Here is a 16,865-nt window from a genome sequence, read left to right as displayed (position 1 = left end):
TTCTACTTTTTTACAACTCAGAATGTCAAGATTTGAGGCCATGTAATTTCCCTGAAATTGTAAAAGCTTTTCAGTCAGCTGGAATAAAGTAAATGACTTTTATTACATGTTTAAGAGAGATTCAGTCTTCAAACTTATGACAATTTGGTGGAAAACATACAAAAACACATTTAGGTCATAAAAGATTATTTCTGCTGCCTCAAAGGTCAGAAATGAACAAAGATTTCTTTTGTAAACGCTCATACGAGCTGCTCCTCACCATTTTTGGGGAAAAGGGGTCGTCAGCTGCATTGAGGCACAGCAGGGGCACCGTAACTCTGGGGAGCTTGTAGTCCGGACTCGCATCGTGATAATATTCTGCACAAGATTTGTAGCCGAACTGCACCGAAGTGAAGCGTTCATCAAACCCACGGATACTACGTGACTGAAATGGATGAAAATAAATGAAGCCAAAAAAACAAAACAAGTGCACGTAACAAGAGACTACAAACTGTAGCATAAAGAGCAACTACCTTCAGCAGAAAGTCCACATCCACAACCTTCTCCAACATCTTCCTGTGCCTGATTTAAAAAGAAAAAAAACAAAACAACAACAACAAAAAACAAATTTCGTCAGCGTGTGGAATTTGTAAACTCCATGAATAAATGAAGCCACGGTCACCTGACCTGCTGACAAGCCGGTGCAGGGCTGACGTCAGGTGCACATTGAATAAGAGTCAGTTGAGCGGTTCCTCCATGGAGACGGAGGACTTCTCTGTGTCCCAGCACACAGACAGAGTGATTGCCGCCACCAGCCCAGACTCCGTGCGCTTACGGGCCAGATAGTTCAACAGCACCATGCTGGAGACGACGGCAGAAGAGACACAGGACAGCAGTTTGACCAAGAGCTCAGGACAGTGGTGGCATTTTTAATATGCGAGGCCCAAAATGTGTCAACGACCTCATTTAAGTCAAAAGTATTGGAGATTCAATCAGAAATGATTCACCAATTACTCAGTTCATAGAAAAGCTGGTGATCTGGTTCTACAAGACTGTAGCAAGTTGGCCGCTCGCTGCAGACGTCTTGGAACTGGTGACATCCTGGAGTACAAACTCACCCTCCTAACGACACGCCAGCACCAAGCAGATGAGCTTTCGGGTAAAGACATTTGATATGGAGCACCACATCCTCAAGATCTGAGGTTTACGCCGCAGAGAAGGTGACGGGCGTCTGAGGACACAGACAGATGGACCAACAATATGAGGATACACTATCATATGATCCCCAAAAGACCAGGTCAGAAAGACATGAACCACATTTTCCAGAGTAGAAGTCACACCTTTTTTTTTTTGTTTCTGACTGTGGAACTCACTTGGTAACACCACATTTTCCTGAGGTGACTTTAACAATGGACAGGAACTCAGCGGAGGCTGTGCTCACAGCGACGCCTCCGCTGGTTGTTAGGATTCAGATTCTTCCATTACAAAAATAGATAATGATGGACACACTCACGTGTACTGGACAACAGGCTGGATGTTATTTAAGGACATGTGAACAGAGAACACCATCAGATGTACTTGGATGGTCTGAAATGTTACAATAAAACGATGAGTTCAGCATTCATACAGGCAATATTAATATAAATAAATAAATCAGCTCTTTGATTTAGGATTTGTGCACATTGTTGTATTGCAGTTTTACTGTTGGCGTCAGTAGGTTTTGGAGCCTTTGTTCACTTTGCACCTGCACTGTGGAAATTTGCCTGTTGAATCTTTTAAGGCAAATCTTAAAACTTATTTTCTTCAGATTATCATTCACTTTATTGTTAGTCTGAATTATATTTTCTCTTGTAATTTTATTTCTACTTGACATTTTATATGAACTGGTTTTTTTTTAAATCTGTTTTCTGATGTTAAGTATGTTGTAAATTTTTCTCCTTAAATTGCTACACGGATAAATGTACTATTATGTTTAGTGATTTGATTCCTGGGGTAGCACTATACGCAGTTGTGCTTAAACATTTACATACCCTGGCAGAATTTTTGCTTTTTTGGCCATTTTTAAGAGAATATGAATAAATCACTCATGGTGGTTAGTGGTTGGGTGAAGCCATTTATTGTCAAACAACTGTGTTTCCTCTTTATAAATCAAAATGACAAGAGAACTTCCCAAATGACCCTGACCAAAAGTTTATATACCCCTGTTCTTAATACTGTGTGTTGCCCCTTTAACATCAATGACAGCTGGGAGTCTCTTGTGGTAGTTTGTGGACGAGGCTGATGGTGAAGCTGCCACTGAATATGTTTCTGACTTTATTTACATCAATTACAAAGAAATGCAAACAATATGGCACTCGATGGTAAATCTGCTTGGAGTAGACAGTTCTCAAAAACTGAGTGACTGTGCAAGAAGGAGAAGAGTGAGGAAAGCCACCAAGACACCCAAACAACCCAGAAGAAGTTACGGGCTTATGTGGCTGTGATTGGAGAAATTGTGCACAGTGCAGGTTTTGCATTTTGTATCACTACTCTTAGCTTCATAGTGAAGTAGAACAGAGAAGAATTTTCTTTTACCAAAACAGGTCAAATCCAGGCTTGTATCTCAGATGTACCTTCTGGCAATTTGTAGCTAAACTTTCAGGTCTTCTTTTTAAGAAAATCCTCCTCTATACCACTTCATCATGAAGATGGATAACTGCTGATACAAAATGCAAAGCTTGCACTGTGCAAAACCTCTCCAATCACAACCACGTAAGCCTATAACTTCATCTGGGTTGTCTGGGTGTCTTGGTGGCTTTCCTCACTCTTCTACTTTCTTGCACAGTCACTCAGTTTTTGAGAACTGTCTACTCCATGCAGATTTACCATTGAGTGCCATATTGTTTGCATTTCTTTGTAATTGATGTAAATAAAGTCCGAAACATATTCAGTGGCAGCTTCGCCATCAGAGAGCCTCGTCCAGAACTACCACAAAAGACTCCAAGCTGTCATTGATGTTAAAGGGGGCAACACACAGTATTAAGGACAGCGGTATGTAAAATTTTGATCAGGTTCATTTGGGTAGTTCTCTTTTCAATTTGATTTAAAAAGAGGAAACACAGTTGTTTGACAATAAGTGGCTTCACCCAACCACTAACCATGAGTGAAAAAAAAGTTGTGTTGTCATTCATATTCTCTTAAAAATGGCCAAAAAAGCAAAAATTCTGCCAGGGTATGTAAACTTTTGAGCACAACTGTAAATAAATTATTACTAATAATATTATATTACTACCATTACAAATAATGGACCTGTGATTTTTCAGCCTATAAGCTACAGTGGTGTATAAGTCACAGGACTTCCCAAACTAGTAAAAGGAAAAACAAAACAAACAAAAAAAAAAACCAAGGGTGACTTGTACTCTGGAACATAAGGTACATACAGCAGACAGTCTGTGATGGTCCACATAAGGAACTGTAACAAAGCAGCCTTTCATGGAAAAGAGGATATGACATGAAATGCAAAAGTTCAGAATTGTTCTCATCATTGTGATCCTTTTGTAATTATTGCTGCCTTGTGACACCAAACCCACCAAAGTTTAACATGAGCCTGGAAGAAAAACATGATTCACCTGCCAGTCATATTTATCAGGCCTGTGTCAACAACACTGCACCAATTTAACTCTCTTAGAGTCAAATCAGGTTGTCAGAAGCCCTTTAAAAGCAACGTTAAAAACGCTTGTGTTTGTCATTCTGCAGAATGGTTTCCAAAAACAGTGACATCACTCAGTACTTAAAATATGACCATAATGGATCATCCTCATTGAAGTCAGATAACACAAACTGGTTAAATCAGGCAGAAAGCAAAACAATTTCATTTGAACGCTTGTGTTGAAGTGACATCACATTTGGTTCGATGTACTTACCAGTAACTCCTCCTCCCCACAGCCTCTGCTGTTGAAGACCACACACCTGGGACAGACAAACACCCACAAAAACACCTCCAGCAGCTGTTAAAAGTCTCATCAAACTAAATGAAGATATTGGCAGCCCCGATATTTTAGTTCTGACCTGTAACCCCGCCGAGTGGCCTGACTGACAGCGAGGCGCGAGTACGTCCACTTGCTGTTTCCCGTCAGCCCAGGGAGGATCAGCACGGTAGGACGCGTGGAGGATTCTGGGTAGGCTGCAATGTCATGATTGCCCACCCAGTCCAGAGAGAGCTGACCGCCATCAGCTGTACGAATCAGCTCACTGGAAGATGAAGAGAAGAAGAATGCTGTACATGAGAATATCAACGACAACAAATGCCACAGTCTGGGGCCGGAAACCCAAAGTGGTGAGTTCCACAGCAAATCGTACTTTTTATTTTTTTTAATTTTACAAAATCAAATTTTTGTAAAATAATTCAAGCTTCTAAAAATCCCAACAACATGTAAATTTTATAAAAATACTCAAGCTCAACCAATAAACTGGTTGGCTAATAATATCGGCTGATATGACAATTCACCAGCATATCTATTTTGGCGTTACTTTTACCGAAATATTTTATTTTACTGAATAAACAATGCAGAAAAACACTTTGGCTGTTGGAACAATAATTGGTCCAGCAGAGGGCACTCCGATAGCATTGTTTACAATGCTGTCAAGCATGGCTGGGACCCACATCACCCCTCTGTCACATTAGCTACAACAGATGGAGCAACAACCAGCTGTCATTCATTTTCAATTAGAGTGGCCGTTTTCCAGTGATATGAACCAAGTGGTCGCTATGCCACCAACTATGCGGAGCCAAAATTTCTATAGTACTTTTCCATCTGATGCACATACTCAAAGTACTTAACAATGATGCCTAAGGAAGGAGCTTCACTATACTTGCGATAATCGATAGAGGGTCCAGACTTTAGAAACACAGAGACGATGGTTTGATGTCGACCACAGAGTGGGACAGTAACGCTCCGACACCAACGGACAGTGTTGGAGCAAGAATTCATGAAAAGCATCGCTGCAAATCAGCGCCGGGACCTGACGGGAAAAACAACAACAATAATAATAACTGTTTCATACAGGAGCCACAAAATGGAATAAAAACAATTTAACAAAAGAATAAACAGACAAGCCAGAAGAACAGGGAGCATGTGAGCCGTGGAGCCCAGCAGGGGGCAGTGTGGTGTCATAAAAGCAACATTCATCAATTTCTGTTTTTGAGGTGAAGGGTTCCAGATGATTTAAAGACATTTTTAATATGAAAACCAAAACAAAACAGATGTTTCTTTTAATGTTGTTGTAAAATTCTCTCCCTGTGGCTTCATTAGTAATAATGTGGTTTTACTTGGTGCTTTCCAGTTGTTAAACTGATTTCAATCTGTTCTGATCTGATTTTAAAACTTGCAGTACTCAAGTCCAACCTGATTTCCAGGACTCAAGAGTCGACTTGGACTTGGGGACTGGTTTGGTTTGGACTTGCCCACAGTCCAGCTCAGAATTTTTGAATGATGCCATAATAAATCTGAGATTAGCTATTGATATCTGCATCAGTTTCTAATACCATAAAAAAGACATAATCTTTTTTATTGACTTGCACTTAAAAACTGGGAACTTGACTCTTTGTTTTGTGATTTGAATAAAACGTAAGCTGACTTTAAACTGGCCACATGTGACACAATGTGGTTTTGGATAGATAAATAAAAAAATATATAAATACTGAATGAACAAAAGTATTTAGACATTTAATTGGATTTAGCTCAACTTTAATAATTTAATCAAATTTCAGGAAAATTGTACTAGTTTAATTTTGTTAATTGGAAAAAGAAATATATTCTGTTATGTGTAAAATCTGAACGTGTAATATTGTGCAGTAAATCCAACAAAATATTTATAAAAAGTTTTATTACGGTTTTGTAGCTTTTTTTTTTTGGCACAAAACTCGAACTTTTGAAAGTATTTTCATGATTTTAAAACTGACCTGACACAAACGAGTCCAGATACAGAACAAAACGACGATCAATAAACAGCTAAACACGGTGTAAGGACACTCAGAAACAAACTCCAACGACGTTAAAAACATGACAAAGCACTCCTTTCAAACACTTCCTGGATTTTGGTCACGTGCGTGAAGGAGGCGGAGCTATGCAGGGGGCGTAACTGCATCTTTTTTTTAATGACATATATATACCCTATATATACACACACACATACCGGTAGCTAATTTAACAGCAATAAAACAGAATGTAAATGCATCATAACAATAAAAACAATGCAAAAAAGTATTTTTTTAAATATTACAAATACATGAAACAGATGTCATTTTATATATATATATATATATATATATATATATATATATATATATATATATATATATATATATTAAAGAGGTTTCTAATACAACTATTGGATATTGTTGACTATTTTCAGCTCAAAGGCAATGAGTCAATCTCTGGATCTTTTCTGCCATCTGGTGGTCATACAATATAATTACAGTCTAGTTAATGCTTCGGCCCTTTGGCTTTTTATCCTCCATAGGACAGACGGTCCAAATCCGTTCCAGATCTACTGAGGAATGTTTTCACTGTCCTCCCCTGTATGTGGGGCTGAGACGTAGGCGGTGAAGGGAGTGCAGAGAGAAAAGTACCAGAAGGTCTCAGTGGAGAAGGATGATGAGCAAAAAAGAAGGAGAGATAGGGGTGCAGGACTGAAACATGGAGAAAGATGATCAAACACGCGGTGGGAAAGAATGTAAAAATAAGGTGGTTAAGTCGTGGGCTGCACTCCAACCACGTGGTGGCGATAATTCACACCGTTGCTGTTTACCAGCCGCCCGTAGCACTGATGAAGAAGCAGCAGCTGAATGAAAGCGTCCAGCTTAGCCGGCTGCTACTTTTGGCGATGTTGTTACTCTCAGAATGATATCACAGCGCGACAAAGGAGAAGTGGCTCGTTTTTATACCGTCACAGACCCTAAAAGACACCAGAAAGGTTATACCGTCTACAAAGTCACCGCGACGGTACGTGCTAATAGCTGCATGCTAGCTGTTGTTAGCTGAGTTGCTGTCATTAAATCTGCTTTCACACGAAGAGCAGCGCAGTTTCATTTAACAGGCAAAATGTGAGTTGACTTTAAAAACAGGATTGTTATTCCCGCGAAGATTTGTCGAAACGGTGTTTTTTAAAAGCTACATTAGCTTTGTGAAGTGATGAAGAACTGCTAGCATTCACGATTAAAGGGGTCATATAGTGCAAAACATTTTGCACTCAAATACAACAGAGAAACATCCTCAAAATCAAAGATTTCTAGGATTATGCGTAGAAACTCTCACTTAGGCTGTTTGTTAAATTCAGTCTTGCTTTGTTGGACACGCCCACACAGGGTAGATCCTAAAACCCTGGAACATCTTGGAAACATTCCTTAATATGTATATATCGCAGACATGAATGAGTGAAGCTCTTCAGCATCTCACCATGTCATTTCCAGTTTGTGGCTTCGTCTACCATTGGTTTGTGGTTTTTTATGAGTGTTGTCCGGTTTGTGGTTTTGTCTCCCATGGGCAGATTTTTTTGTGCCGTTTCCGGTTTGTGGGTTTGTCTTTAAGTATCTCACCTATGGTCATGAGATTTGGCTCATGACCAAAAGAACGAGATCACGAGTACAAGCGGCCGAGATGAGTTTCCTCCGCAGGGTGGCTGGGCGCTCCCTTAGAGATAGGGTGAGGAGCTCGGTCACTCGGGAGGAGCTCGGAGTCGAGCCGCTGCTCCTCCACGTTGAAAGAAGTCAGTTGAGGTGGTGTCTTTTCCAGATGCCCCCTGGACGCCTCACTGGAGAGGTGTTCCGGGCGCGTCCCATTGGGCGGAGGCCCCGGGGAAGACCCAGGACACGCTGGAGGGACTACATCTCTCGGCTGGGTTGGGAACGCCTTGGAGTTCCCCCGGAGGAGCTGGGGGAGATGTGTGTGGATCGGGAGGTCTGGGCAGCTTTGCTTGAGCTGCTGCCCCCGCGACCCGACTCCGGATGAAGCGGAAGAAAATGGATGGATGGATGGGTGTGTCTACGATCAGTTTGTGGCTTTTTACGACATTATTGTCCGGTTTGCGGCCTTTTCCCGTATGGGCAGATTTTTTGTGCCATTTCTTGTGTGTGCCTTTGTCTACCATAGAGCGAGCTTCGCGGCGCTGCACGGTGCTTCGCTTGTATTATGCAAATTAATGCAGTTTTATGATATTTCTGCCTATAATTAAAAACAATATTTAGAAGATGTTTTGGCAGGGGTAGTGGTTAAGTGGTTGATGCATTTGGTTTCAGTGTGGAAGGTTCCCGGTTCAAATCCCACCCCTGCCACATTTCTCCATGTAATGTGGAGTTGCATCAGGAAGGCCATCCGGTGTAAAACTTGTCAATTCAACATGCAGATCCACCTCGTATTTGCTGTGGTGACCCCGGCTGCAAACAAGGGAGCAGCCGAAGGGACTTACTTATTGTAGAAGATGTTTTAAATGGGATAATATAGTGGAGTTTTAAGAATAAAAGAGTGCAGCTTTAAGAATGACTTATTTATATGAGAAATATAAGTACTCATGCATCTGGCGAGATTAAACTCAAGGATTCCAACCTTATAAGAGTGCTGCCACCTCATGGTTGTAAACGAAACAAAAATGACTAAATTGTTCTTAAAACTGCACTATATTACCCATTTAAAAGATCTTCTACAATATTGTTTTAATTATGGGCAGAAATATCATACAATGCATTAATCTGCATAATAAGTCCCTAAATGTTTCTGGGTTTGGGGGGAGCTCCATTTCTCCTGCTGCTCCTCTTTGGAGAGATGACAAACAATGTTGAGCATACGTTGAGCTGAGCATGCTCAGCTTTAGAGTCTTATTGTTAGGTGCAGGGACATGTTTGTTTATTTTGCTATCAGAGGACATTAAAGTTGAAAGTAAATCATGAATATGATGTCATTGAGAAAACTGTCAGGGGGCCAACACTGCTGGTGGTGGCGGTCTGAGCAGATGAGCAAACACTCGTCCACAGTTCATCTGCACGCTCGCTATTCTGACAAAGTCCTGCCCACTGCCGACATGTCCACTTGCATAAGCGGGGACGTTATGCACTTTGCAATATGTCACATCACATAAATTAGCAATACTCTTCATTTCTATGTGATTTTAAGACAAAAATGTCATGTTTAACCCAACCGGCAAAATGCATTTATGACGAAACTAATGTCAACATTTCAAACAGCTGTGGTTCTGAAAATACTAAGACTTATAAGTACGATCATGAGCCAGTAAAGTGTAGCAAAGTCTGCTGTCCTGCCTGGCTTTGGTGCACACATAGAGTTCAGTTTATGGAGGACAGAGTGGTGTGTGTGTGTGTGTGTGTGTGTGTGTGTGTGTGTGTGTGTGTGCGTGCGTGCGTGTGCGTGCGTGCGTGTGTGTGTGTGTGTGTGTGTGTGTGTGTGTTGTGTTGTGCAGGGATGTCCCATTCTAATACCCAGGACTTTAAATCCTCTCTGCATAAAACACTCATTGTCACAATCACAGCGGTGACGACAAAACCAAGAGGCGTTCGTCTCTGCAGCATTAGCAGGACTCAGACGCTCCACTGTAACACTTAGATTGTGTACTTTTCTTTATAGGATCGACTCACTTGAAGGTTTCAATTTTTTTGTTTTTGTTTTCTGTACAGATAATCTCAAGGAAGAATCCAGAGGATGTACAAGAGGTAAGAGTTGATCAACTCCACATGTGTCTCAGTATCTCAGATTTGAATCGTTGTACATTTAACAGCAAAAATAAAATAAATTAAAAACACACTTTGTAACATGCTGAGTTGTCTGTCCTGTAGTTAGCACTAATGCAACCAGCATGACGGGAGTTAGTGAGGAGGAGGAGCGCACGTCTGAGTGCTGCTGAACCGCGGCTGGGTCTTATCGCCAACATTTAGCTGAAAACTTCTATCTTTTGTGGAAATATTTAAATATTATTGCTTTTTGAGTTTCATTACTGCCACCACTCAACAGAATAGCGCAGAGGTCATGTGATCTTTGTCTGTTTTCCTGATGCTGGAATTTAAAAAGTGGTTTATGGATTTCAATTAAATATGTAGAGAAATAAGTCCATTTTCATGAAAATATTTCCAAGTCCCTTCGGCTGCTCCCTCGTTTGTCACTCTGGCTCACCCCAGCAGATCTGAGGTGGATCTACATGTTGATTTGGCACAAATTTTACATCCGATACCCTTCCTCATGCAACTCCACATTACATGGAGTATGGCAGGGGTGGGCTTTGAACCAGGAACCTTTCACGCTGAAAACAAGCACACTTAACTGCTCGGCCACCATCCTTGCATGGTGGTGAAAACACTTATTGTCAAAAAAAATATATATAATTTGTTCCTTCAGTTTGACTGCCCTCAATTGTTCATTTTAGCTTTGAGTGAAAGTAAGTTTTTTTTTTTTACTGTTAATTTCTTTTTATGTTAACTAGCTTTAAGATGCATTTCTTGAATTAGAAGAATTTGAAGTATTTCTGCTATCACTGTACTTAATTGAGCCAATTATTTTGAACATTACTAGACACAATTATTTAAATTTTCCCAAAAAGGTCAAATCAGTTTAACATTTTGAGCCATATTTAAGTTAGCGGTGGAGAGAAAAAATGTCACCATATCAAGAGTTGTGAATCGATATCATTTGTGATTTGGAGACACTGATGTTTTACTGAAATACTGGATGAGCAAAATGTGGACTTTTATGAATCCTTGCTGAAAGAATGGGTGTTGTTTTTGGATTGAATTAGCCGTGACTTTTTTAGATGAAGTGACATTAATTTAGTCAGGTTTCAGACTTTTTAAAACCACTGTATTGCTCGTCTCTGTCTACAGATAACTGTGTGGAAGCGATACAGTGATTTCCGGAAGCTCCATCAGAAACTGTGGCAGCTTCATAAGAGCGTCTGCAGCCAGTCAGAGCTCTTTCCCCCGTTTGCTAAGGCAAAAGTTTTTGGTAAGGACATGAAGTCAGAACAAACTTTAAAAACAAGTGCTCCATCATCATCATGTATAGGTTTCAGCACATTAGAATTATCGTTTTGAAACAGTGAACGTGATGCAACTGCTGGCTGCAGAGTCATGTTCTGTGTGTAAGATACTTTGATCTTGATTAGATCTCGTGCGCTTCCTTTTTGTCAGGTTTCCTGTGCAGCTTTGCAGGAAATGACACAAGTCGCAGCATTATTACTTAGCCGAAATAATTTAAATTCACTCAAATAATCCAAATAATTAAGGCAGCATTCATGACAGAAGAATGCACAAATATGTGTTTTCATACGTTTGTAGGACGCTTTGATGACTCTGTAATTGAGGAAAGGCGACAGTGTTCCGAGGATCTGCTCCAGTTTTCTGCAAATATTCCGGCTCTCTACAGTAGTCAGCACATCCATAATTTCTTCAAGGTACAACACACACACACACACACACACACACACACACATACACACACACACACACACACACACCAGACGGACTGTAGGCTACAGGGTTTGTTTTCACAGGGAGGTGACGTCCACGACGGCTCTGAGCTCATTGGACCAGCTGAGCCGTTTTCTGAATTCCTGGCAGAGACGTGGTCAGACTGCAGCTCCGATGGTACGATCACACTGTTTAAATTTACAATAAATGATATTCAGCTCAAACTTGCTCAGATCTTTGGACGTGTTTTGCAGCTCAGAGGGACATCAGCGGTGCTGAAGATTTGACCGTCACGTCCGAGTATGGAGGTAGTGTCTCTTTGTGCCAAAATCATGCTTTTTGTCATATTTACTAAATAATGAGCAGGACACATGCCTCAGTGCCTTGCTAGTTTAGTAAATTCAATGAGAACATGACAACTGTCCAAATACTTATGGTCTCCTAAAATATTGTGCTGTTATTTGGGGGTCTGTACCCTCAAAGGTAACTGTCTGTCTGTGGTGTGGCCTGCTTTAAATACTAAAAAGGAGAAAATGTAATAAATGGGAAAGAAATAATCATTTACTGTCTACGTTTCTGCATCTGTTTTACCGCCGCTGTCTTCCTCAGCGGGCGCTTCCAGCGACAGTGAACTGACCTCTCTGGCTTTGGACACAGACTCGCTGGCCGACCTGGATGATGGCATGGCCTCAGGCCGAACCTCCCCAAATCAGCCACATGGGGGAGCAAGCACCATTAGCAGCAGCTGCAGCCCTCTCCTGCCCTCCCTGCATGAACGTCGCCACACTCCGTCTCCCACTGCGGCCCCCTCGTCCTCAGCCCCGAACCCCAATGTCACCCGGTCAGGCCGAGCAGCGCTCTTCTCCAGCAGCCTGAGGAGAGCTGTGGGTGGCAGTGCCAAAGGCTTGAAGTCAGATTACTTGGACAGAGCCGGAGAGCTGATCCACGTGGCCGTTCAGAAGGAGAGTGAGCAGGACTACCAGGCAGCTTTTTCTTTCTACCGCAGCGGAGTGGACCTGCTGCTGCAAGGAGTCCAAGGTCTGTCTGACGCTTCAGTACTGAGAAATGCTTTCTGATATCAGATGTTTCTGCTGAAAGCTGCAACAAAGACAAAGATTCTGGAGTTTGAGGCAAATAGAAAAAAAAAAACAACTCAGTGGAGTCAGAAAGTTGAGAGAAGCTCACAGCTTCCTCAATTGTTCTATGTTTTCTGAATTTTAAAGACTATATTGTGAAAACAGGAAAGTTGTAAACTCAGCAAAAAAAAAAAAAGTGGCTCATTTCACGAGGAGGAGCTGCCACAGAGCACTGCCCTGTGGGTGCTAGTGAGGGTAGATACTTGATTTTGCTGCTGCTTTAGTCCCAGACGGTCTCACCGTGCCTCTGGTTTTCAGGTGACCTCTGACTCCAGGAGTTAAAGCCTTTATGTATTCTTTCATGCATGAGTTCTGTTAACATTCATCTGAAATGTAACTTTTCTAAGTCTTCACCAAATAACAGCGACTGATCTTGCTCACGTCAGGTGAGTCCAGTCCCAAACGTCGCGAGGCAGTGAAGAAGAAGACGGCGGAATATCTGCTGCGGGCCGAGCAGATATCCAGCGAGCACCTGAGGAGCGGTATGGGTCAAGGGTCAACGCAGACGGTGGTGAGTGGAGTCCAAAAATCATTAAAGTTCACCATCCTACTTCACAGCAGCGTCTGCATTATATCAACCTTTTTTAAAACCAAAACAAATGCCTTTGTTGAAGCATTTGTTGGTTTTGTTTGCAATGCCGTCGAAGGCGTGTCTTCTGGTTGCCGTGGTCTCTATATAATGATGTTTGCATGAACATTAACAATAACCCAGCAGAAACCCTGATCCGGTTTTTGGATGAGAAGAACTCTTTTGGTTTGGATTGGTTCAATATTTTGAGTAGTCGTCTGTCATTGTGTGGTCCTGTGAATGAAAGTTTTTTTTTTTTTTTTTTTTTTTCAAGGTGATGGGGGTGCAGTGCTGCCCTTCCGGCAGCAGAGGGGGCCAGCAGAGTCCATCGGAGGAGCTCAAAGCTTTCAGAGTGTTGGGGGTCATTGATAAGGTCAGTTTGATTATTAGTGTTTTTTTATTGTTACTGTTGGACTCACATGTTCAGAATGCTGTATAAACACTTTTAGTATTACAACAGACAACTGCACTTTGACTATTTGTAATCAGAGTTTGACTATATATCATTTTAAATTGCATCAGTTTTGAAATACAAATGAACAAATCAGTCAGCAGTGACTCAAAACGTAAGACGAGAAATGAAATGTACAGAGTTTGCAGCATAACAAATGAACACGAAACGCAATTTAGAAACGCACAAACTATCTTTAAAACAAATTAGACACAAAAACCCACTAACAGCAACCTGAAAATGAGATTTAAAAAAGTGGAATTAAACATCTTCACCTCTTTTGAGATGACAGTTCACTGGGAATAAATACTTACAACTGTACAAATGCTGAAGCAAATCTGGATTCACTACTTTTTTGCTGCAACACTATAACCAATATGGTGAATCACATGACCTCTGGGTTAATTATATGGTAACAGAATTACAATTACAGCAAATTTTTTTAATGCTGAGCTAAAATGTGGCTGGATTTGCAGTCATTGTAATTCCATGATCATAGAATAGCCCCTCTGTCAGTTAGTGGTGGTTTAAAAAAAAAAAAAACCCTGGTCTATCTGCCCTGATTTTTAATGGTTCTCCTCCAGGTTAGATCATCTGTTTCAGCACGTTTTGTGAAAAAGGTTAATTAGTGAGGGAAACATAAAATCCATGGTTGTTTTTTTTTTCCCCCTGCAAACTATGTTCAACAATCCATTTCCAAATCTCTCCTCGTGTCCTTTCCTTCCTCTGCTCCGTTGTTCATCTACAGTGATAAAAGTTAATAGATTTACTGGATGGTGTGGTAAGGGCTCAGCGTGTGCACATTTAGCGCCGGTTATGACCACCACAAGGTCAGTTTAGGCTGCCGGTCCTCTCAACCAGCTGCCGGAGAAGCAGCTTCACCACTCAGCCGTGAAATGACTTGGCAAGCGGCTCGGTGAGCTGCGCACGACGCCGAACCAATGATGCTCGTCCTACATGCACAGAAAACCCAAAGGAAAATGTTGACACAATGCAAACATGTGGTCCTCTGCAGAGGTTCACACAAAATCCACCAAACGCCACAAATCAGACGGTGAGAAAAAAAAACATCTGTGGAGAGGCAAAGTGGATTTCTGCTCCTCCTTCCTCCTCTTACTTTTTAATGGGGACAGAGGGGACAGATGGAGAGAGCTCCTCACCCCGCTGCCCCTCGCCGCCACCTCCCCCTTCCCTGATGTTTGTGTCTTAATTATATTAGCGGCCCTGGCTCACGCCGCCACTGTTTACTCACAGCTCCATTCATTTCCATTTAGCCTGCACCTGTTTGGTCCCAGCCAGGGTCACATGGAGACAACACACCCGCAAAACATCTATGCACTACGCACACTGGGTTGCACACATATGCTCAACCTCTCCCCTAGAGGGTGAGTGGGCACAAGAGCAATGGAGATGTCAGGGAGAGGAGGACATGAAGATGTTGGAGAACGTGACAGACATGCAGCTGGACTTCCTGGAGTAGAGATTGTCAGAGCTGTTAAACTGCTGGTTGCTAACAATGTTTTAAAATGATGATTGTAAGGTTTATGGACCTGGACTTGAGAATCTGAGTGAAGAATCAGTGTCTGAGTTTGTCATCATCACAGATCAGGTCTATGGTTCAGGCTTTCAATGGACTGCATTTATATAGCACTTTTTCATCTGCATCAGAAGCACAAAGTGTTTTACATTGATGCCTTACACACACACATACACACCTTTCCCAAGGGCCCTTAGCGATTTTTCTGGTCTGGTTGGTCTTTTGAACTGAGGATCCTCTGGTCTGAAGCCCAACACTTAACCACAAGACCATCACCTCCCCAATGACATCAGTGACTTCCTGGGCTAGGCCATCAGAAGTGTATCTGAGTACAGATGTTTACTTACCTCAGCAGTGACGTTCATGTCTGTGGGTCTTTAGCCTGTGAGATTGAGACACGCTTGTGGAAAGCATTTCTCTGGACATGATCCAGCGTGTAGGTACCTCAATATTGATGACCTTAACAGCTGAGGAAAGTCAAGGACATGCCAATGCTTCAAATGGCTGCAACAGATAGATGAGGGTGGACTGGTTGTCTACCTCAGTGGTTGCTATCCAGGGACCTAAGCCGGTTTTACGATGTGGCAGGTGCAGTGATGCGGAGCACCAGCACATTCTCCCAGACTGGACTTGACTAAGGTTGTAAAAACAAGTGACCTTGTAGACATAATGACCTTGCTAAAGAGCTAGGAGAGCCCGGTTGCAACAACGGTGGAGAAAGTTGGCTAGCTTAGCGACTTCACAGGGAGTCCATTAAAAACAGGCGCACATCATACAGATCAGGGTTTTGTTCATACATGTTGATTAATGACATGTTTCCACCACAGGTTCTTTTGGTCATGGACAAGAGAACACAGGAGATGTTCATCCTGAAGGTAAGTCGCGCACGTATGTGTGTGCGTATGTGTAATTGATTCTAATGGGCCTGTCGCTGTCAGCTCCTCTGCTCTCAGCTGTGAGACGTGTGCCAGATGCCAACACACAGATGACTACACACACGTGCGTGCATGTGCGCACACACTGGCACCAGTGTGAGCGTTCCGTGTGGCACTGACAGATTTGCGCGGCGCTTTTAAAGTCGCACGCTGTATGTGGCTTGATGGATTCAGTGACTTTGGGGCATCGCTGGCACCCTGTTAATGGGAGGTTTCTCCTTTGCCACCCTCTCCCCTCCTCATTTTTTGCACCTTATTCTTCACACAACCTAAAACAGACACCTTCATGCCCTTGATATTTGGGTTAATTTCTCTTTTCTCCTCACGTCCTTAAGTGCATGTTGTTCTCTCTGCATCCTCTCACTGTAATTACCAACATCCTGCCTCTGATCACCCACAGGGCCTGAGGAAGAGCAGCGACTGCGGCACTAAGAGGACCATCGTGCCACACTCCGTGCCAAACATGGTGCAGCTGAAGAAGTTCGTTGTGTCTGAAGATGCCGTTTTCCTTTTGTTGCAGTATGCTGAAGGTAAACATTTGGTCACTAAAAGACTTCAGGATTTCATTCTTGTATCGTCACACTGAGGCTGATCTACAACCCCTGGCAATAATTATAGAATCACCGGCCTCTGAGGATGTTCATTCAGTTGTTTAATTTTGTAGAAAAAAAGCAGATCACAGACATGACACAAAACTAAAGTCATTTCAAATGTCAACTTTCTGGCTTTAAGAAACACTATAAGAAATCAGGAAAAAAAATTGTGGCAGTCAGTAACGGTTACTTTTTTAGACCAAGCAGAGGGAAAAAAATA

The 16,865-nt window shown here is 42.1% G+C and overlaps 2 protein-coding genes across 4 annotated transcripts in view; one reads left to right on the top strand and one right to left on the bottom strand.

Annotated features, from left to right (window-relative positions):
- The window catches only part of prkg3 (protein kinase cGMP-dependent 3), a 30,483-nt gene extending 24,433 nt beyond the window's left edge, over positions 1-6,050 (bottom strand). Inside the window, exons 1-8 of one of the 3 annotated variants that reach the window (XM_034161634.1) lie at positions 5,921-6,050; positions 4,831-4,980; positions 4,027-4,209; positions 3,882-3,927; positions 987-1,210; positions 667-840; positions 513-561; positions 260-424 (exon numbers count right to left, since the gene is read on the bottom strand). The gene's annotated coding sequence lies outside the window, so the exon portion shown is untranslated. Of the gene's footprint in view, positions 1-259; positions 425-512; positions 562-666; positions 841-986; positions 1,211-3,881; positions 3,928-4,026; positions 4,981-5,920 lie in introns of all 3 variants that reach the window. The other 2 variants (XM_034161632.1, XM_034161633.1) reach the window with 2 other exon arrangements.
- Positions 6,051-6,766: 716 nt separating this feature from the next.
- The window catches only part of rps6kc1 (ribosomal protein S6 kinase polypeptide 1), a 31,169-nt gene continuing 21,070 nt past the window's right edge, over positions 6,767-16,865 (top strand). Inside the window, exons 1-11 of the mRNA XM_034161631.1 lie at positions 6,767-6,962; positions 9,644-9,679; positions 10,841-10,961; positions 11,294-11,409; positions 11,509-11,602; positions 11,680-11,733; positions 12,035-12,463; positions 12,948-13,072; positions 13,404-13,502; positions 15,945-15,992; positions 16,453-16,582. Of these exons, the coding sequence (XP_034017522.1) occupies positions 6,861-6,962; positions 9,644-9,679; positions 10,841-10,961; positions 11,294-11,409; positions 11,509-11,602; positions 11,680-11,733; positions 12,035-12,463; positions 12,948-13,072; positions 13,404-13,502; positions 15,945-15,992; positions 16,453-16,582 (1,354 nt within the window). The 5' untranslated portion in view covers positions 6,767-6,860. The remainder of the gene's footprint in view (positions 6,963-9,643; positions 9,680-10,840; positions 10,962-11,293; positions 11,410-11,508; positions 11,603-11,679; positions 11,734-12,034; positions 12,464-12,947; positions 13,073-13,403; positions 13,503-15,944; positions 15,993-16,452; positions 16,583-16,865) is intronic.

The sequence above is a fragment of the Thalassophryne amazonica genome, chromosome 21 (assembly GCF_902500255.1).
Source record: "Thalassophryne amazonica chromosome 21, fThaAma1.1, whole genome shotgun sequence".
In the NCBI taxonomy this organism is placed as follows: domain Eukaryota; kingdom Metazoa; phylum Chordata; class Actinopteri; order Batrachoidiformes; family Batrachoididae; genus Thalassophryne; species Thalassophryne amazonica.
Note: the sequence above shows the minus strand (reverse complement) of the source record. Positions and strands in the feature narration are given on the sequence as shown.